This window comes from Phyllopteryx taeniolatus, chromosome 18 (assembly GCF_024500385.1).
Source record: "Phyllopteryx taeniolatus isolate TA_2022b chromosome 18, UOR_Ptae_1.2, whole genome shotgun sequence".
NCBI classification, from domain to species: domain Eukaryota; kingdom Metazoa; phylum Chordata; class Actinopteri; order Syngnathiformes; family Syngnathidae; genus Phyllopteryx; species Phyllopteryx taeniolatus.
In genome coordinates this window covers 17,082,250-17,103,531 of record NC_084519.1, presented here as the reverse complement: position 1 = coordinate 17,103,531, position 21,282 = coordinate 17,082,250, and the positions used below count along the sequence as shown (strand labels likewise).

General features: G+C 41.2%; 1 protein-coding gene across 3 annotated transcripts in view; it reads left to right on the top strand.

The window, feature by feature from the left end:
* The window catches only part of ccdc85cb (coiled-coil domain containing 85C, b), a 44,867-nt gene extending 23,879 nt beyond the window's left edge, over window positions 1-20,988 (top strand). For 2 of the 3 annotated variants that reach the window (XM_061753520.1, XM_061753521.1), the window contains 6 exons: window positions 9,752-9,831; window positions 11,878-11,919; window positions 14,850-14,954; window positions 16,303-16,395; window positions 16,467-16,565; window positions 17,958-20,988. In XM_061753520.1, the coding sequence (XP_061609504.1) occupies window positions 9,752-9,831; window positions 11,878-11,919; window positions 14,850-14,954; window positions 16,303-16,395; window positions 16,467-16,565; window positions 17,958-18,047 (509 nt within the window). In that variant the 3' untranslated portion in view covers window positions 18,048-20,988. The remainder of the gene's footprint in view (window positions 1-9,751; window positions 9,832-11,877; window positions 11,920-14,849; window positions 14,955-16,302; window positions 16,396-16,466; window positions 16,566-17,957) is intronic. The other variant, XM_061753522.1, reaches the window with a different exon arrangement.
* Window positions 20,989-21,282: the final 294 nt, after the last annotated feature.

The following is a 21,282-nucleotide window of genomic DNA, read 5'->3' as shown; positions in this document are numbered from 1 at the left end:
CATCCGTCCGTCCATTTTCTGTGCCGCTTTACCCTCACGCCCCGGAGCTCATCCCAGCTATCTTCAGGCGAGAGTTGGGGTACACCCTGAACTGGTCGCCAGCCAATCGCAGGACACATAGAAACAAACAACCATTCGCGCACACATTCACAATTTAGAGTCTTCAATCAACCTAGCATGCATGTTTTTGGGATGTGGGAGGAAACCGGAGTGCCCGGGGAAAACCCACGCAGGCACGGGGAGAACATGCAAACTCCACACAGGCAAGGCCGGGATTTGAACCCCGGTTCCCAGAACTGTGAGGCAGATGTGCTAACCAGTTGACTACCGTGCCGGCTCAGTTTAATATCAGGCATAAAAAAAAATGTATCTATTATTTTGATGGCATTTGGGGAATCGTATGTGCATAATTAAAATTAATTACATAATTACATACTTCCTTGTCGCCAATGTGCTGCTTCCCTATTAGATGGGACTTTGGCGCCATCTTGTGGTATCTTAGGGTGTTTCAGAAAGAGCACGAAAACCAGCAATTAGGTTCCACAAAATACGACACGGGGTGAATCCCGAATATGCGTGCTATTATTGCTGTATTATTTTTGGTATGATGTGACTTGAAAGAGAACGTCACGGCTAAATTGTCCGGGCTCCCACGCGGCCAACGGGACGCTGGGAGCGGGATCATAAAAAGGCTTTGAGTGCTTGTACTTAGCCGGCAATGTTTTGGCCACCTTAACCGCGCGCTCTTTGACTCTGCTTACATAAGCGCGACCTCCGCCAGCTCAGCAGCGCTCGCTTTAAAAACCAGACCGGCCCGCTATGCAGATTTATGCAAATGAAGGGGGAGGGTTGGGCTTCGGCGCGGCTCTGGGCGCTGACGCCGTGGCAACGCGTGCTGGAATGAGGCTGCTGGAAGTTGAAGCTTTTGTTTACCACGACGTCTCCAGGCAACTTTACTCGCACTTTCTTTGTTGGCTTAACGACAGAACTTCATTGAAAATAAATATCCCATTTGTGCGAATGCAGTGAGTCCCAACCACTTCGCCAGAGATCATCAGGTGCTCTAGGAAATGATCCTATTTCATCACACAATTGGTCTGAAAATTGTTAAATTTAACACTTGCCCCCTCCAATACGATCACAAAGACCCCGCTGTCAACGCCCAGTCCATGGAAACCAGCATCAAAACATGCCCCCCCTCAGGTCCGCCCCCGCCTCGCGCAAGCACCTCCCTATCGGCCAAATAGGAGCCGCGGCCCACCCGGACCCGACCACCGCCACCATAGCTCCACACAAACGTGAACCGCCCGCCCACACTAGGTGCTCCCACACAAACAGAGGGCACCTAACCTGCGGCTCAGCAACTCCCCACCCCTCCCCCAAGAAGCCCCCGCCTCCTGCCTTGCATACACCCGGCAGGGGCAAACAAGGAAGCACGGGGTGGGGGGCGGGTAACACGGGTGGTGTTGACGAACGGGGGGGGACTAAGGTACTATGTCCCATGATAGCCGCAAGCCGGCGCATACCCGTATTGCCAAAACACTAAGTGTGCCAAAACAACTCCACGATGCCCACGAAGCCAGACGAGCCCAAACAAAATAAACAGGTAACAAAAAGAAGGCTTGAGTTATTACGCAAAGACACCACCCTGCCCGAAAAAAGTTGCCACACAAAGACCCTCAATCACCACAACCCCACGTCCCAGACCCCTAGTTTGGCGGGCGGGCGCGCGACCGGGGGGTGGTATAAGGGCGGGGTGCCCAATCATGGGATGCGGCGGGCCCCTTCCCCCCCCGGTGTGAGTTTCAAAAGTTGTATCTATCATACCCACCTAATCGTTGCCATTGGCGCGGAAGCGCTACCGCGGCGACTTTGCCTTGGCTGCGACAGGCCGCATGCGGACGACTTTAAAAACATTCTTGAGTCCCGTTGTCCTGAGAGGAGAAGATCAAGCGTTGTGGCATTCGTCAAACAAACGAACAAACAATAGCCTCGAGCAATCCGTCGCTAATCTGCTCTGTTTTGTCTTGTCTTGATCTATAAGTAGCCATCGCGCACACATACACACAAGAGCAGTAATTAAGTTTGCGGCGCAAATATAATCGCCACGGCCTTGATGTCACGGGATTAAGTCCAAACGGCCTTCATATTGCCGTTCTTCCAGCCTAATCAAAAGATTAAGGCCACATCGCACTAGGGGTCCACAAAATATCCACACGGCCGGAAGTAGGGACGCACGGAAACAGCTTTTTTTCTGACCGACTATGAGTGCGAGTATTTATGTTTGAGTTCATCATTTCAGTTTATTTTAATGGGCATATTGATTTGAACTGACACAAAATGTTCTACCAAACCTTGTCATTTTGACTAACGAAAGTCTGTTAGCTTAATGCTAACACACATTGCAAAATGCCACAGATGACCTAACAGGAATTAGGATAAATGTTTCCAAATTATAAACCTTCAAACAACACACGGGGGAGCAACAAATACAACCACGGATACAACGTTACACACTGGCAATAGTCTTTTTCTAATTCAGCGTGACTGATATCGACATTTATTGCGTAATTTCCGACGTATCGTGATACCGTGACGCTATCAATCGTTATCAATTAACTTTTTGCTGTGCTGGAACGTCACAAATACAAATCCTGAGGTTCTAGTCCAAAGTGCGCATGTGATAAAAGACACAGGCGCTGATGGCAAGCCGAGGCGACAGGGGAGTGACCCGTCACCGCGCGCGTTAGCAACACTGACGCGCGTCTGTGACGGCTATAAATAAAAGTCCCAGCGCGCATTCGCGACCCGGAGCCGCTTGACAGGCGGCTCGCTCCCAGGCGCCAGAGGCAAATTCGACTTAATAGACGCCAACGAGCGTCGCTGCATTAGCGCGTCCCACGCGACCTCCGTGCAAATTGAGTGAAAGGCGGCGGGGACTGTAATTACATCCTCCATCGTGTCAGGAAGTCATCAGGAAGTTTTCAAGAGAGTCGCGCTGATAATTAGGGAAGGAAACAACGTCCATTCAAAACTGAAGGAAATCAATTATTCTATTCTCATTTCTAGTCTAAGGAAATGATTACTTTTAGTTTCATCGTGTATATTTTTACTCATTCAGTAATTCTAATAATTGTCATGAACAAGACACATTTTGAAAATGTTTTTGTAGTTGAATAATTTAAATGAAATCCTTGTAATAAACAACATAGATTTTTTGAAGTTATTAAGTAGAATATATCATATAACCATATAAATAATTGAATTAAATAATTTTAATAATTTCAACATAATGATTCTTTTTTTTGTTTAGAAATATTTATGTAATTTAATAATGTAAATTAAATAAATGTAAATAATAGCACACATTTTAATTAAAAACATTTTCAATATTCTTTAGATTTAGATTACATAAATTTATTACCAAGCTTTATGTATTTTTTGGAGTAGTTTATTTAATTACATAATACAATAAACAAGTCAGATTTTTTTAAATTGCATAATTATAGTATGTTATACAAAATATTTTTTGTAGTTTAATACTTAAATAATGGAATTACTTACTAATTAAATTATTTGAATAATTTTGATAAGAAAAAGTGATTCTTGGTTTATGTAATTTATTTTAATAAACTATTTTTAATTCAATCATTTTAATTAAGTCACACTTGAAAATGTATTTTTAATATTTTAATAATGTTAATAAAATACATTTATTTTAGTGTACAAATATTTTAGTAGTTTAATCATTTAATTAGATAACTATAATAATCACGACAGGTTGCTTTAAATTAAAACAAATATTGTTTTTGTAGTTTTTGTTTAAAATATTGTCAATGTATTTTAACCGTTTAAATACGTTTAGTAAAAACGATAGTGTTTTTTGCCGTTGAATACAAGTCATGAGTTATGCATCTTATATCTTAAAGCTCTTTAATTGTCACATAAGAGTTAAAATGGTTTCACCACTACATAAACAATAAAACAGTCTGACTTTGCCGCCGGAGTGAGTTAATACTTTGGATGAACCTTCTTTAGTTATACATACATATTAAAAAAAAAAAAAAAAAAAAGCCAGATAAAGGCAAAATTTCTTTTGCGTTGATCTTTCATCGCCGTGAACTTTGAGTGACGTTTTCCCTTCAGCACCTTGAGGTCATTGACCACATTGAGCGCGCAATATGATCACATCCAAATCTGCCTTGGAGGACTCCTAAAAGCCCAGGGAGCTCCCTTCTCAGCAGGCTACTAAACAGCCTCAAGATCTGACTTGCAAACAGAAGGCGATCTCTCCGCCCCCACCTGAACCGTTTTGCCTACCGGCTTTGAGCCCGGCCGCGCCGGAGCACAAACTCTCCTTTCCGCGTGTGATTTATTTGTTATGAAAGAGCCTGACTCGCCGCTCACCTCTCCCGTCCTCTCCGATCTGCTCCCGGAGGAACGGCCCGAGTTGACCCGCGGTAAACTGCGTCCCGCCCGTCGTCCCTTGGGTGGAAGTGGGAGTGGAGGGCGCACGTGTGAAAGGGTGTGTCGCAGACAGAAAGCAGAAAACATGCAGATGGTGAAACAAAGTGGAGAACAGATGTTATATTTCCACTGATTTTTCGATGAAAGTTACATTTTCTTACATTGCTTCAACTTTTACTTCAAATAAGACAAGATCTGACTAAGGTTGGATTTGCTATAATTTATTCTTTTTTTTTTTTTTTTTTACATTTTTGCCCATAATTATTTTCGTGTTGACAAGACAAGCGTTGGTCATGTAATAATTCAAATGAAACAATTTTGAAAAAAAATATGGACACATTTTTGCTTCAAAGTACTTTTTTTATCGTGTAAAGTTCAACCTTGTTTTCGCTGGACCACAACACGTTTCCTCACATTTTGTTCTCAAACGAACAAATTCCAAACAGTGAAGCATGGTGATCATCACCGTCGTGCTGTGGGGATGACCACTTCCAAATAGCAGCAGTCAATGTTAGCCCAAAAGCTTCAGGCTTCTGCTACAATGCAAAGCAATGTCAGGAAAAGCCTACTAGAACAGTTGAACTTTATTTCAGATGACTCAGAGGCACTTTAAATGGTGGCATTTAACATGAGTTTGAATGTGATTGGTTAATTCTGAACACAGCCGCGTCCCCTTTTTAACAGGCGGCGCACACTTGTGCAACAACATTTTTGTTCTTCCTTCATTTGAGTTGTACAGGTTAAATGTCACGTTATTGGTGGATACAGATTTGAAATGATTTATCTTGGCCTTGTTTATTTTTTGGGGGGGGGTGGCATTTCAACAGGGGTGTGTAGACTTTTTCTATCTAGCGTCCACACCCAGCAAGGACGGCGTCCGGGTCGGAGGGGGCCGCCGGGCACGGCACGGCAGTACGGGAACGGGTTGGGGGAGAGAGGCCGCTGGAAGTGGGTCACAGCGGGGCGCTGACGGGATTGAAAGTGACGTGGGCTGGCGATGGAGGTGGGGAGGCGAGATGGTGCCACTGTCCACGTCACTCGTTGCTCTTACGCGCAACACGCGCACGCACGCGCGCGAGCTCCATTGATGGAGTCAACACAAGAGGTGTGGATGTCGCGGTGCTTTGCGCTTGCGCTAATGCATAAGTAATAACGGGCCCTCTCAAAACAGTGGCCACCGAGCCCGCTCCCGCGGGCTACTGAGTTTATTTTAGGCCGGACCGTCTTCCTCGGGGGGGATGGCGGGATGAAAAGAGAAACAAAAAACAGAGGAGGAGCAGAAGAGGCTTTCATTGCTGTGGCAGGGAGTGCTATTTCAATGGAATAAATGTAATCGACAAGACAGAGGTTTTTAGTAATTTACTCATTTAAATTGTCAATAGCAAGGCAGTTTTGTGTCAATTCGTCATTTACAGTAAATTCAATAATTGGAAGAAACTGGTCATTTTTGTTTGAAAATATTTTTTTCTCATTTGATGAAAAGGTTATTTCAAAATTATGGCAATCTCAAGTTATTTTTAGGAATGTAGTAATTCAAATTTAAAAAAAATCTCTTTCATATTATAAGAATATATTTTGTAATTTCATTATTTAACTTTAATATTGTAATAAACAGGCCATTTTCATTGACAATATGTACTAATTTAATCATTTAAATTCAACAATTAGTTTTTGTCATAAAAATATTATAATAAATTAATAAAACGGGACTTTTAATTTTTTTTATTTACCGTAACATTTAAAATGTTTATAATTTTGTGTGAAACAAAGTGCAACACTGCACAAGTTTTAATACTTTAAAATCCAGGCGCTAGTTGACTTTATTCACATACCAGATTATGAAATCACAAAGTACTGTATATTTAATTGACATATCACTGAAGTTATAAATTCCCAATTCACCTGCTTTCTCACTTCTTGAGAGTTAGGGTTGGAAACTACTCGCAGTTAGTAGTAATTACCGCATAATAGTTGTATGGCAAAGATAGATTTGAGGCACACAAAAAATGTTTTGGACGACTGTGCGTGCGAGGAGGACCCTCCCGTGACGGATTAGCGCTTAGACCACTTGGACATGACGCTAAGGTTTAAAGGCGGCACCCCCCGCCGAGGATTCTGGTAGCTAAAGCTCAAGTCCTGCATTGGATACCCACAAAAAAAAAAAAAAAAAGCGATTTGTATGCTGGTTTGAGTGTATGTGCTCAAAGCAGATGCCGGGGCAGATTGCGGGCCATGAGGGTTAATATTAATTGTCAAATACGAGACAATTATACAGTAATCCCTGTTAAAAAGAAAAAAGCGAGTAATTGACACTCCCACAAAAATATTTAATAAATCCCGCTGTTTAAACCATGAATATTTCATTTCAACATTTAATCTTGTGGCATTTTAGGGCGTTTAAAATACTCTGTACATTGTAAATAACGTCTGTCGAGTTAGCATGTCTGATAGCGGCACGCTCGACACAGGCCGAATTTCCCCCTGAAAAGGTGTTCGATTCCACTCGCAAACCTAACTTCCTGTTTACATTCTCGTGGCCAATAAGAGACGAGCGCAAACAAACAAGGATGCGCATTCATTGGTCCGTCTTTGTTGTGCGACGAAGGTTGAAGAACCTTCACCCTAATCGGCTTGAGCGACGGCTGAAGGTCAGGCCGGCATCAGATGAGTCCAGATTAGCGGGTCACAAGGCACAACCGGAAGATTAGTAGCGTCGGAGTCTTTTTACACGCCGCTGTTTGCGTGTTACAACACCGCGTACAGTGAACTCACCGTATATCGTGGGGGTATATTTTGCAATTTACAGAGAGACCATGTGAAAAGCTTTTTTTTACAAAAATATATTTTTACCCCACCTGTATGCTTTAACACATTTACACATTAAAACCACGAAGAAGGCACTCTTTCAAGGATGCCTTAGCACCTCTTCTCATTCTGTTATTTTTTTTTTTTTAAATGGAAGACTGAAAATATATAACATCACTTTGAGGAAATGAAAAGTTCTCCAAATAAGAGGCAAAGCGTGCTTGCTTCAATCTGTTTATTTGTCACTCCCAGTTGAAGTTTTCTGAAATACTGACAAAAAAAAATAGAATTCAACATTGTATTTGACGCTGTGTATTTAGAACAACTACATAGCATTGTTTTAAAGTCGGCCAGCTTCTTGCGAACACATAATGAGAAACGCAATGGACGCGCTAACGAATAGCATCTATAACGCAACAGATATTTGAACACAAACGGTGTAGCGACACATGTAGACAGACAATATATTGTACATTTGTTCTTTATCTTGTGCAAAAGATGACTGGCACTTACAGTAGTTGCAACACAAAAGTCTTTTTGTCTGTTTTATTTCTGGACAACTTTATTATATTGCTCCCCAGTGGCCAAGTCGTGCACACCAGAAGGAGCTGACATGAATTAAAAATGTCAGCTCCTGCGAATGGTTGTTTGTTTCTAAGTGCCCCTGCGATTGGCTGGCCACCGGTTCAGGGTGTATGTACCCCGCATCCCGCCCGAAAATAGCTGGGATTGGCTCCAGGAGCCCGCGACCCTTGTGAGGATAAGCGGTAAAGGAAATGGATGGATGGATGTTAAGGTAAGTATAAACCTATGAACAACTGCTGCTTCCACACACACGGTTCTAAATTCAGACTTGCCTGTACTAAAAATGAAAACAGTCGGCTAATGATGAAGGATATATCGGGGGGGCGTACGACAGACCGGGATACAGTCTGACTGTGACTGAATTATGTTATGCCAAAGAAAACTTTTCAAACTACTATATATATATATATATATATATATATATATATATATATATATATATATATATAAAGTAAAATCTGCCAAAGACAACAGTGTTGTCTGGTGTCTTTTGTCTGTCTTTCCACTTAACAAACAAAAGCATCTGGATCCGTCTCGCCGCGCCGTCTGACTCGCGCTTTGATCGCGCTGTAAATTAAATGCGCCTTTTTGGAGAACAGGCTCGGCGCCACCTACAGGGACCGGGCGGCGCGCCTCACGCGGCTGCTGTCCCCTGTTTGAACCCGCTGCGGCGTGACGGCTGTGAGCAGCGGCGAGCGGGATTCTCGGCCGTGACGTGACGGATGCGTGACGCTTGTTTTTCCCGCTTTACCGCTAACACGCGGCCTGAAAGAATGCGAGAGGACGTCAGGTCAGACACGGCTAATCGCTGAAGGAATGTTTACGCTTTTGAACCTGGCATCCTTTAACAGCTGTTTCCCACCCCTCCACTTTATCGCAGGGTAGATGAAAAGAATAACGGCAGGCTGGTATCAGAATTATGCATTTACATTGTTATGTTTTTTTTTTTTTTTTTTTTTTTTTTTTATTTGAACACGCTACAAAATTTTACCTTTTTGTCTAAAAAAAAAACAGTAATAAAAAACTAACCTGTGTTGTGTACATATTTAAAATTAGCTTTTTTTAACATCAAACTTTTGTTGGTTATTAAAAAAGCATTTTTCTAATGTAACTTAGATTTGTTTTTTTTGCACTATCAAATTTAATTTCTAAATATTAAACAATTTAATACAAAAATGTCATTTTATGTGCACCATTAAAAGATATTCCACTATTTTACAATTTTTTGTAATTAAACAATTACTTTCATAATTCATAATTGTAATTCATATTTCATATTCATGATTTTATATTTGCCCTATCCAAATTATAACAAAAAATAATAAAAATAAAGAGTAGTTTTATGTGCATTATTCAAAATAAAATGAATAAAAGTCTCTTTCAATCAATCTTATTTAAAAAAATATTTATTAGATATTTGCCATATCAAATAGTAATTTCTAACTAAATAATGTAATTAAAAATGACAGTCATTGTATGTGCCGGATTTAAATAAAAATAGAACAATCCACAAGATTTATATTACAAAAAAACACTTTCAGTCATTTTTTCATTGTTTTTATTCATTAATTTTTAAGTTATTTCACATCAGTGTCACTTCTTTAAAAAAAAAAAAAAAAAGCCATTCCCAAGTCACAAATGAAAAGGTTACGCATGAACAGTTCCCCTCTAAAATTGAGATTTTAAACAGCAGTTAAATTTAGAAAAGTTACCTGTTGTTATATGGCGGAGAAAGTTTGACAGAGGTTGCTTTAAGATGTGAACTTCCTTAAGTGCAAACCTTTGGGAACTCTTGTGGGTCCTCTCACGCCGGCTGCCTCCTGGTTCTTTTCCGTCTCGACGTCTTTTGAAATGCTAATGGCGTCTCCTCCCCTCTTTTCCTCCGCTGCTGCAGATTCCTCCTCCAACTACATCCGGCAACTGGAGACCAAAGTGCGAATCCTGGAGGACGACAACAACAAGCTCCTGTCGCAGGTGAGGCATCGCGCTGACGACCGACCTCCATTCATTTCGAAATAGCCCAAATCCCTAACAAACTTTAATTCAAACCAAAATGTATACCTTACAACATTTTTTTTATAAAATAATAAAATTTTATAGAGAATAGCTATAACTTTACATATAAAAACAGTGTAAAAATAAGTGGATAGTTAACATTTAACAACACTTCCACCTTTTTAAACATTTGATGGCGTATTCATTGAGGAGGGGAGAGAGGGGAGCCATCTTCCGAGTTTTTGAATTTTTGAATTCCGTCGGGTTTCTCACTTTCTTCATCAAATGGCTGCAACTCGGAACTTTCTGTCATATTGTGCGCTTCAACAGACCGCAAGGCGTATCCCACAACGCAAGCGTTCATTAACAAATCAAGTCAATAACAAGCCTCCCGGTCTGCTCGGCAGCACTCAGACAAATTGGGGCAACATCGGCGTAACTCCCGTCGAACGTCAGGCCTTCGAACTAAAAGCGTGCCATTTTCACACACTTTATTTGGCCCTATGGTGGCTTATTTCGCACAATTTCTTGCTTGTTTATTGAGTGTGACTTTTAAATAAGCCACCATGTGGCCCAAGAAAGTGTGTTGAAACTGTGTGCTTTTATTTTGAAGGTCTGTCTGTTGACAGGATGTGTTACCTAAATACTTCGGCTGAATGTGCATCGATTCTAGGAGATGAATGGCCGAGTCACACGTTTTTTTGGTTTTTTTTCGAAAATTGAACAGATTTACGAAGACCGGGACAAAATTTAGATGGAAAAAAATATATACCTAAAGTCTAGGGTATACTTAAACTGAACTGTATTATGTTTTAAGTGTATATTTTACAGTACAGTGCTATTTTTTTCTTTATTCAAAACACAATGTCTGCTTTCGTGGAGGACTACAGAAATCGGAGACTTTACTGTTGAGAGGCTGAAATCAGAGGTTTTGGTCAATTTTCAGTCAAAAAGGTCTCGAAACGATTAATCGCTGATCAAAATAGTTCTCGATGAATTTGACAATCAATTAGTTGTCGATGAATCGGTTAATTGTTGCACCTGTAATTATGAATATTATAAGTGTCATAAGCAGGATCTTTCAAGCCGTTTGTGGGCGCTCGAATCGATTATCTTAAGCTCAGGAAGGCGGTTGAGAGTCTGAGTATTTTTGATAGCAACTGCGATGCTGCCGAGATGGTTAAATGCCGGTCGACCAAAAGATCCGCCGGCGACCGGTGGTTGAACTCTTCTAAGCAGCTTTTTTTTTTGTTTTTTTGTTTTTTAAAAATGTTGTATTATTTTGAGCGGAGCCAACAACACGAGATGATGAGCGTCATCGGCGGCTGTCTGCGTCTCGGTGTTGATGCATGTTTAATTCATGGCGGAGGCTTCAATGGCGAGCGTCGGTTCGCCCCCGTGGCAAAAGAGCGAGGAGACGCTAAATGACAGAATCCGGCGGTGTTAACCTCGCGATGACTTCGCCCACGTTTGGAAGATGCCAGCGTGGAGCTGGGAGGGGGCCAGGGGGGTTCGGGGAAGCGAAAGAGGGTTCACGGCGAGGTCACGTCAGTCTGCGTGGAGACGTAAGGATTGCTCATTTGAACGCGCTCTCACAAATGTCTCACAAACGAACTCAATATGTCGCCCCACGTTCTTCTTTTTTATCGTTTAATGACGACTTTCCTTGCCTTTCGCTTGAAAGACATACATACTTAAATTATAGAAAACTGTTTCGCTCCATGGTCACTGCTTGTATTCTGTTTTGCACTAGATTGTCAGTGCTATATTTTGCTTAATCTTTTGGTACTTTAAATTTAGTATTAAAAAAAAAAAGGTATTTCATGTTTTGAGTTATTTTATTCATTTGTATTTTTCAACACTTGTTTATCTCTATAAAACAAATTCTGTTATTTGTGGGTAAATTTAAAAAAAAGAATTTCACCAGATTGTCATTGCTTTATTCGACTTCTTTTCATTTTTTTTTTTTTTCTGTCGTGCCTGTACTTAAACGTGGTCAACAATATTCCTGTTTTCCTTCTGCAGGCTCATAGCCGTTATAGTTTATCCCAGATACACACGAAGAAGGTAACTGCCGCTCTCTTGTCTGCTCACTTGTCTCTCTCTGGTGGCGGAACTTTCAGCTCAGCTTTTTCGGGCTTTTCTCCTACAGAGCACAACGAAAACATCTGCACAATAAAAGTTTGACATCAAATCTGTGAAAACTCAAAACGATTTTCGTCTAACTTGCCGTCTCGGCTCGCCATCATTCTTTGAAGTCTCGCTGATAAGCTAGGCTAATGGCTTTAGCCTAGCGGTATTTTGTTTACTGTGTCATCTAAACAACGTAGTTCTGTTTAAGATTGAAATCAAATCTGCGTTCAACATGAAACTTGACTCAAAGATGTTGGCTAATTTGGCAAATTAGCTTCCCAGCCCCAAACCTTATCTAAACTAGGCTAACAACTAATTGCTTTAGCCTCAAGTCTGCCGTTCAAATCAAATCTCTTGTCCTTGCGCTAAGCGAAGCTAAACAGCTAATGGCCGAGTGAGGTCAAAAGTCAAAGGGGTTTGAGGGTATTACGATGTTTCTCTCGCATGTGCGCGCCTTTTGCGGGGATGTTTTTTTCTTGGTGTCCGTAAATCTTTTCCTTGCAAGGTGAGCAAAGGCTCCATTTGCTCTGCGGCGCGTAAAAGAAGATGCTCTTGTCTCGGCTTGCCGGGACGTCTGCCGGCGGCCGCACGCATAAATATTTGAGACTACAAGTCCGACACAGGTAGAAACGCACATCCATAATGCACTCAGTGCTTTCTTTTGAAAAGCTCTTCTTTGGAATGCTTGTTGGTGAATAAAACGCGTGTTGAGTTTACACGGGCGGGCCTCTTATTTCCGGAATGAGTCGCCTGCTTGTTAAACTTCCTGCTTTAAGCTTGAAGGGAACAAAAGTTTCTTATCACAGGAATGTTGACCTTCTCGTGGATGCTGTTTAACAACGTGTGGATATTAACCAGCAAAGACTCGAGCATGAGGGAAGCAGGTGTGCACGTACCCACACAATTCAGAAATTGGCCAAACTTCGTTCTGAAAGATAATGACTCACTTGTACCTGGTTAGAAAAGGTTGAGTTCACTTGAGGGGATTTATTTCGAAAAATGCACTCATTTGAAATCCTTTCCGAAGACTTGGCAAAGGTTTCCCATACAAGAACTAGCAAGGCAACGAACAGAGAAAAAATGCTAATAATTTGTAAAGCAACAACAAAAATATATATTTCTAAAAAAATGATGCATTTATTAGGAGTCTTATTCTTCAGTCTTATTTCACACAAGAAAGACTGTTCTGCTTCTTCTGTAGGCAACTATCGGCAAAGATTAGCGGTAAATGCTAAGTATTTGGGCAAACAACTGCGAAAATACAAATTGTTAGCTTGGACAACGCTTTTCTTGCGGTGCTCGGATAGGAAACAATTGGGAAAAATGAATGGCAACTAATTCAGGTTTTGAAAACAACTGAAAACATTTTGTTTTAACTTCGTAACGATGTTGCTCGTCAAGAGCTAAATGTGTGAGCTTTCTCTCGAACAAAAGTTGCAGTAAGTGGTTGTCAAAGCAGCATATTACGCTACTTCTGTAACACTATATTGTCACAAATTAGTGGAAGGGTTAGTTTTTAATTATTACTTTAATTATTTGTAAGACGCCTCGGAAAATACTAATTGTTTTAGCCTGGATAAGCTAGCCTGGACATGCTTGCATACTATTTTGTACAAAAACCAGGATGTTGTGCGCCCACAGTCTCACAACTCCTAAAGAGTAACATCTTATTTGAAGCTGAACAAATAATGAATGAATCACCATTTCCCATAGGAGTCCAATTTTTGTTTGTTTGTGACGCTAAAAGATGGAAGTTAGCCACGGGGCTACGCCGTTCTTATTATTCCGATGAGATCATCGATCGGTTTGTTTCAGTCCAGCGGACTTGACATTTTCCCAGCGACCGAGCCCTGGAGACAAACGCGGCGAGATGCCGGGGTGCCATTCGAAAGATTGAAAAACAACGTAAAAGATCAGCCGGCACCACGGGAAGGACGCGAAAAGGTTAGCGAGACGCTAAGTGTGCGCTCGTAAGATAACGGGGGCAGACAACAAACACTGTGCTCGTAGATGCGGCGCTATTTATAGCATCAGCGCTCTCAGGCCTCACGCGTTTATACACCGACATTGAGAACATAAGCGGTCACGTTTCCTGAAGGAATGCTCTTAAATTTGATTAAAATTGCCTTCAACGGCTCCTAAGTGGTGCATACCTTGAATTCGATGACCTAATAATTATTTATCTTAGAAGTATTATTGCCTGTACTTTAGAAGAAGAAGAAGAAGAAGAGGAATCACCTTTTATTGTCACAAACATGCATGCATGCACACGAAATTTGTTCTCCGCATTTAACCCATCACAGTGAACGCATACACACGTTAGTGGAACACACTGGAGCAGGGGACTTTGTGGTCACATTTAGCGGAGAGGTCTTACATTTCATCAAAGTGGTCTTTTAAAAGCTCTTAAATGGTGCATACTTTTATGTAATTAAAAAAAAAATAAAAAGTCACAAATGGTAATGCAATTTTTGTTAAAATATCGTGATATCATATTGAGCTCATGTTGCCAGGTCTCTGTGCCTTCAGTTTGTTCCCCAAAAGATCCTTGGGGCTATACTTTTATGTGATTTCAAAATATCGCATATCTGTTAGAATGTTGAACTCATTGCGAAATAAAAGTGTATATGGTACTTTTTATTTCATCAAAAATCATATTTAGTCATCTACACGTATTGGTCAAATTGAAATCGATCTAAGTGGCCTTAAACAAGGTTTTTCAAGAAAATCTTCCATTTGGTGGCTTTTGTGTTGTGGGTGTTTGCTTCTGTTTCTGGGCTGCGGGCTCAAACGTTGTCTACGCGTTTATGTTATGATTCCTATTCGCACGTGCATATTTTTTTTGTCTGTGTTCTTGTCCTCAGTGTAATCCAGGTGACTTGCGAGCCCTGCGGAAAGGGATGACCCTCTACCACTCCGAGTCGCAGCTGTCCTCGCTGCCCCAACGCCAGGACGCCACGCACAACACGGTCGCTGCACACACACACACACACACACACACACACACACACAGACACACACTCGAAAAAGAAATGCAAATGATAGCCTCTGCTCCGTGCTCAATTCTTCATCGAAAATGAGAAATATATATGACATTTTTACATCCGCTCAGCCATCTTTCATATTAATTCGAAACTAAAAATTGCCATATTGGATTGACAGAAAAAGTCACTTTTTAGTTTTTGTGAGGATTTGGAGTTTTGGTATTCCAAGGAAAGGAGAGGTTATTGCATGCTATCATGTCCAAATACAAAATAAAAATGTCAAAATCTGTCTCCCGCTTTAAAATGAATCCCCGCATGAAAGTAATCATCTCCCACAACCCAGCCTCACCTTTAACCTCTTCGAGGGGCTGCGTAATTGTTTTCAGGCTGCTTAAGGGGAAAATAAAAAACCAAAGCAGCGTTTTAATCACGACTTTAGCGCTCAAGTGCATCGACGTGCCGTGTCTGCGCGTTTCATTTCACGGCGTCAGCTCAGCGTATCGACCTGCCGGGTGGGCGCGATTCACGATGCGGCCGACCTCAGCAAAGTGGATTTATGTGGTCACTGCACCTTTAGGAGCACATTAAATACACGTTCGTGTCTCTTTAGCCTCCCTCAGCTCAAATAACAGAAAACGCCACCAATTTTGAACTCCAGTGCCACCTTAACATACCACTTTTAGTATCTTGAAAGGAATGAATGGAAATGCCATTAATCCGTTTCAGCCTAACCCAAAAAGCCTCAAGATTTTTTTGGGCTGTAAATAGCCCTCTATAATATTTTATTGGACGAACATGAATTAAATGATGTAAGGAATGATGATGAATTCATTGCCACTCCTTCCGGTGTGTGCGATTCGGCCACCGGGTGGCAGTATAATACGAAGAAGAGTTTCACAACTACTGTAAGCGACTCAGTAATATTGATAGTTTTTTTGCAGAGGAAATAGAATATATGTATGTGAGTATTGTTATGTTGTCTGTCTACATGTGTGACTGCACTGCTTGCGTGTAATTTTCTTTGTTTTGCGCTAGTTTAGCAGTAATCTTAAACAGCTTGCTGTCCCTTTGTTACGTTGGCGGAAAAGATGGCTGACAACAGATATCGGGAAGTTGCATTATGGGAACGGATTTGTTGGCGGTTAGGAATCACGCGCAACAACACGAACTGAACAAAATGCTTTTGCGTTTGAAATGGAGATAGACCGAGATGTTCTTTTCAGTACGCGGTCGTGAAGTCGACTCGTCTAATCGACGAATCGTTTCAATCCCTACTTAACAACCGTGAGTTGTGTATGCTAATGCTAATGCTAATGTTGTGGTTCATCTTCAGGGTTCGGGCCGCCTCCCCAACAGCGAATCGTCTCCGGCCACGGGATATTTGTCGTGCGTGCAGAAGCCCGAGGCCGTGGTGCACGCCATGAAGGTGGGCGGGGCTTCGGCCTCTTGAAGTTTGCGCCGCCGTGAACGTAGCTCACGTGGCTTTCGGCCCCTCAGGTGCTGGAGGTCCACGAGAACCTGGACAAGCAACTTCCCGAAGACTACGAGGATGACCTCAGCGAGAAAGAGAAGGCCATCGTCAGGGAGATGTGCAACGTACGTGAGCGCGCGCGCACGCACGCACACGCGCACAAACGTGCTCGTTAGTGCGTTTGCTATTCTGGGCTGCAATTAAAACTTTGTTCCGGACAAACAAGAGAGGCTTTTTTCCCGTGGTCACTTTATAGCCACCAAATCAGGTCATTCCACAAATGAGCCCATGATGATGGTGATGATGACGATGGTGGCGGTGGCATCCGTTTTTGTCTTTCTTGCTCTCCTTTTCACTCCCTCCATCGCTCGTTCTCCGGCGAGAGACGTAAGTAGGAATGCCGTGCGGGGGAAAGAGCGCGTGGCCTCCCTCCTCCTCCTCTTCCTCCTCCTCCTCCTCGTCTTCTTCATCCTGCTATCACCGAGCGAGATGAAAAGGTGCTTGTGATGAGAGCGGGAGACACACAATGGAGGCTGTGTGTGCGCAAGTGTGCGTGCGTGCGTGCGTGTGTGTGTTTTTCAGGGGCGACAGCGGCACAAAAGAAGGCAAAGTTTGGAATTTTTTTTCGGGATGACACTGGCCTCATTTCAAGGTATCGGGTACTCGTGAAGGCGACCGATACCAGTCAGGGATGCGAAAGGCAACAAAAAAAATCTGTTAAAAAGGAAGTCTTCCTCACCAGTAGTTGGCGCTACAGTGCAGCAAAACCCTACTTTGAAACGCGAACCCTGAATTGAAACGCTAACCCCGTTTTGAAACCCTAACCCTAATTCGAAACCCAAACCCTGAATTGAAACCATCATTTCAAACCCTAACCCTGTTTAAAAACCCAACTTTGAAACCCTAACCCCGTTTTGAAACCCGAACCCTGTTTTAAAACCCTAATTTCAAACCCTAACCTCATTTTGAAACCCTACTTTGAAGCCCTAACCCTAATTGGAAACCCTACTTTGGAACCCTAACCCTGTTTTGAAACCCTAACCTTCAATAATAATAATAATAATAATAATAATAATAATAATGCATTACCCTTATGTCGCACCTTTCTCGACGGGAGCGTGGCTGCCATTCTGCGCCTACGGCCCCTCCGACCGGCGCCGTCATCCATTCTTGGGCGACGTGGGTTAAGTGTCTTGCCCAGGGACACGACGACGACATGCGCCAGGCCTGAATATACAGTTTTCTTCTTTCTTTATTTTCTTGAAAAATCCGACTTAATTCGCTTAAATAATGACTTTTTAACAACTATCTTGAAGAAAAAAAATTTGTCTTGAAAAAAAATACAACTTTTGTCTCGAAGGTATTTGTTAAACTCGCATTTTTTTTCTTGAAAATATTACTTCCTCCCCCCCAAAATGTTTGTTTTCGTCAGGGTATTTCTTTTTGACAGAAATGTCTGACTTGTTCTTGTCAGTTTTTTTGACGATTTTTGTTGTTGTTTTGTGTCGCATGTTCAGGTGGTGTGGCGGAAGCTGGGCGACGCGGCCGGCTCCAAGCTGTCCATCCGCCAGCACCTGTCGGGCAACCAGTTCAAAGGGCCGCTGTAGCGCCACCCGCCGCCAGGGGCGGGCGGCAGCGCACGAAACCGCCGGGACACCCATCGCGCCAACGTTGCGGACGCTTGACTTTTTGGCCGTCGTCACGGAGACGGAAGACGCCAACGCGACACGGTTCCGAGCACACTTTCATCGGAAATCTGCCCAGTACTTTTTTTTTTTGGTATGAACTTCTGTTGCGCCCCCTAGCTTCTGTGACGGGTACCGCTTTCCAGTCTCTCCGTTTATTGTGGGCTTCACTGTATAGGGTTTTTCATTAGCATTAGTTAATGCATTATAAAGAGCTAATGCATTACCACAAGCCGTACGATAAGATTTGAGTGTAGCCTAATGTCGAAAATTTACTTTCTTATCATTTATTCATGAGTTACATAGCGATACCCTGCCACGTTTATTGCTAGCGAATATAATAAGTATAAATTGTAGTCGTGTTAGGTCGTGTTGACCCACTTTGACTTGGCACCTTTTGGGCTCGTTAACGTCGCCAGATCACCATCAGCTTTATGTATATTCTGTAAAAAAAAAAACAACAACAATAGGATAAACTTCATTGTTACTATTTTACTTTCTGTGTGTGTGTTTTGTAACCGACGAGGATTAGGGCCATGCTCAAATGAAAAAAAAAAAATTCGATGACAATTTGGATTTTTTTTAATTCAAGAAAATAAGTAGTATTACAATATTGTATGTTTTTGGAAAAAAGTAGTACAATTATAAGAACAAAGTTGGAAATTTACAAGGAAGAAATTAAGCATAGCATTCCAGTTTTCATTCCTGTTTTTGTTATCTTACAACTTTTTTATATAACTTTTTTCTTATATTATGACTTTTTATCTTAAAATAAAAGCACTACATAATAAAAATGATTACTTCCTTCTCCGCCCCAAAAAACAAACAAAACAAGAAACAATGCATCAATGTTCTTGTTTTTTTCCCAGATAAGAACAAGACTTTTTCCTTATATTATTATATTATATTCCTCATATTACTTTATTATCTTGGAAAAAAATAGTATTCAAAAAAAGTACCCCCTTCCCCCCAGGTTATTTTTCTCTTACTATTACTTACTTCGTATAGGTAATATTAAAATTAAAATAAAAAGTGAAAAGTTAAGATTTTGAAACATGTAAAAATAAAAGAAAAAAATAAATACAATTTTAACTAGGTAAAAATAAGCTATTATTACTTATTTAATTCATATTTTATCTTGGGAAAAAAACGTTTTTATCCCAATTCTCTTTTCAACCATTACATGTTTTCCCCCTTATAACATTTGGAAAGATACTGTTTCTAAAAAGAAAAACAAATGTGACTTTATTCTGTTGGCTTCGATGTTTTTCTTTTGAGCGTGGTGCTACTAGTCGTCGTCGGTGGAATTCTAGCGTGGCCACGTGATCAACCGTTTAGACCGCAAACGACACGTTTGCTTTTGTTGTGAATAATATTTGTTATTCTGTGGCTACTAGTCCTTCTCTCATGGGGAATATCAATGTGATTGTTTTTTTGTTTTTTTTCTTCAACTTTTTCTAACAATGTTTTGAACACGTTTGGATGCCATGTGCATGCTCGACAATCACGTTCTCAGGTTGGCTTCTCGTGGACGCGACCCCGATGGACTTAGCTATTTGAGTGACCAGGTGGAGCCTGTTGACGCTGTGCATGTTCTTCCTAACTTTTTATGGTTGTGACAACATGCGTCTTGACCCGTTAGCTGTACCCCCGAAACCTTAACCGAAAGAAAATAATAATAATAATAATTCTGATGTCAGAAGCAAGACAGTATGCACTGATCGAGATGGAAGTGGTACTCCTGTCTTTACATTTTCACTTCCAAAATAGAACATGTCCACTGTGCACCGCATTCACTAGCAAGACGTATTTGGGCCACACTCAAAAACAAAACCCTAACAAACAGACATGGTGAAGTAAAAAAAAAGTTGTTTTTAATATTTTTCTTTTACCAAAGTCGTGTTTTTTTTAAATGAAAAAAAAAAAGCACGGGGGCAGGAATTATCATTCTAATTTTTAAGAAAAAAAAAATCTCGACTGATTGGCTAGCGACCAGATTTCTGTATTAGTCTTGGTAAGCTTTTTTTATGATTATTTTTCAGAGACGCCTTTTTTTAGTCCCCCCCCCCCCCAAAAAAAAAAATTTGGGGAAAAAGCTTTTTACGAAGGATGTGTTTTTTTTTTTTTGTCGAGAGAAATAGGTGCACTTGTTTGACTTTTTTCTAGAAAAGTTGTGCTTTTCTAGAAGTCTTTAGAAAACTTCTTTTTCATTCTCTGAGAAATGTTCCCTCCAAGAAGTAGGTTTTTTTTAAGGTGCATTTTTTCCCCCTCTAGAATTGTTTTTCTAGAAATCATGGGCTTTTTCTATCCAAGAATTTTATTTATTTTCGTTTTAGAAAAAGCTTTTTTTCTAAAGTTGTGGAGGGGGGGTCGAGAGGGGGAAAAAAGTCCAGAAACAAGTAAAAATAGTTTAATTAATTTTAGAGAATGTTTTGTGTTCCGTTTTGTTGAAGAGAAATATGGACTCTTCAAGGGAAAGGGAGTTGAGTGTTTTTATTGGGGTTTTTTTAATCGTAGTTTTTGGGGTAAATGTGACATCATTTTGTGAAAAAAATTATAATTCTCCATAGTACCCCCAACCATCCCACTCCAGTGTGGCCCCAATATTGATTTACAGTACTACTATCTACTAATTCCCAGTAAAAAGTGTCCTTTTTTTTTTTGCTAGGAAGCCATGATTCTCTTGTAGAAAAATGTATATAACATAACATTTGGACTTCTTTGTTTTGGAACTCTTGTTAACGCGACTGCGACTGCGCAGACTTTCACGTCTTGGCGTCCGAGCGGCTCAGAGTTGGCAGAAGACGAGGAGGCCACGTTTAGAATCAAAAGGAGAGAAAATAAACCAGAGATGAGAAAAACAGGGCTCCTGCTTGTTTTGTTTTTGGACCGACACTGCCCCCTTTTGGCACCACTGGGAAAGTTTGGAATATGGCACATATGGCATTCGCTTGAGTAGATCTGTTTTAGAAGAAACTGTACTTTTACGCCATCACATTCCGCGTGCAACTTTTACCTTTAAATCTAGTATTGCTTGTGCGATCTGTACCTTTTCAATGCCACTCATTTTTTGTGAAAGCTGGTATAAAAAAAAAAAAACGTGACCTCTGCCAGGTGAGCCTATTGTGCAGGTGGAAACAAAGAAAGGTAATTTAAG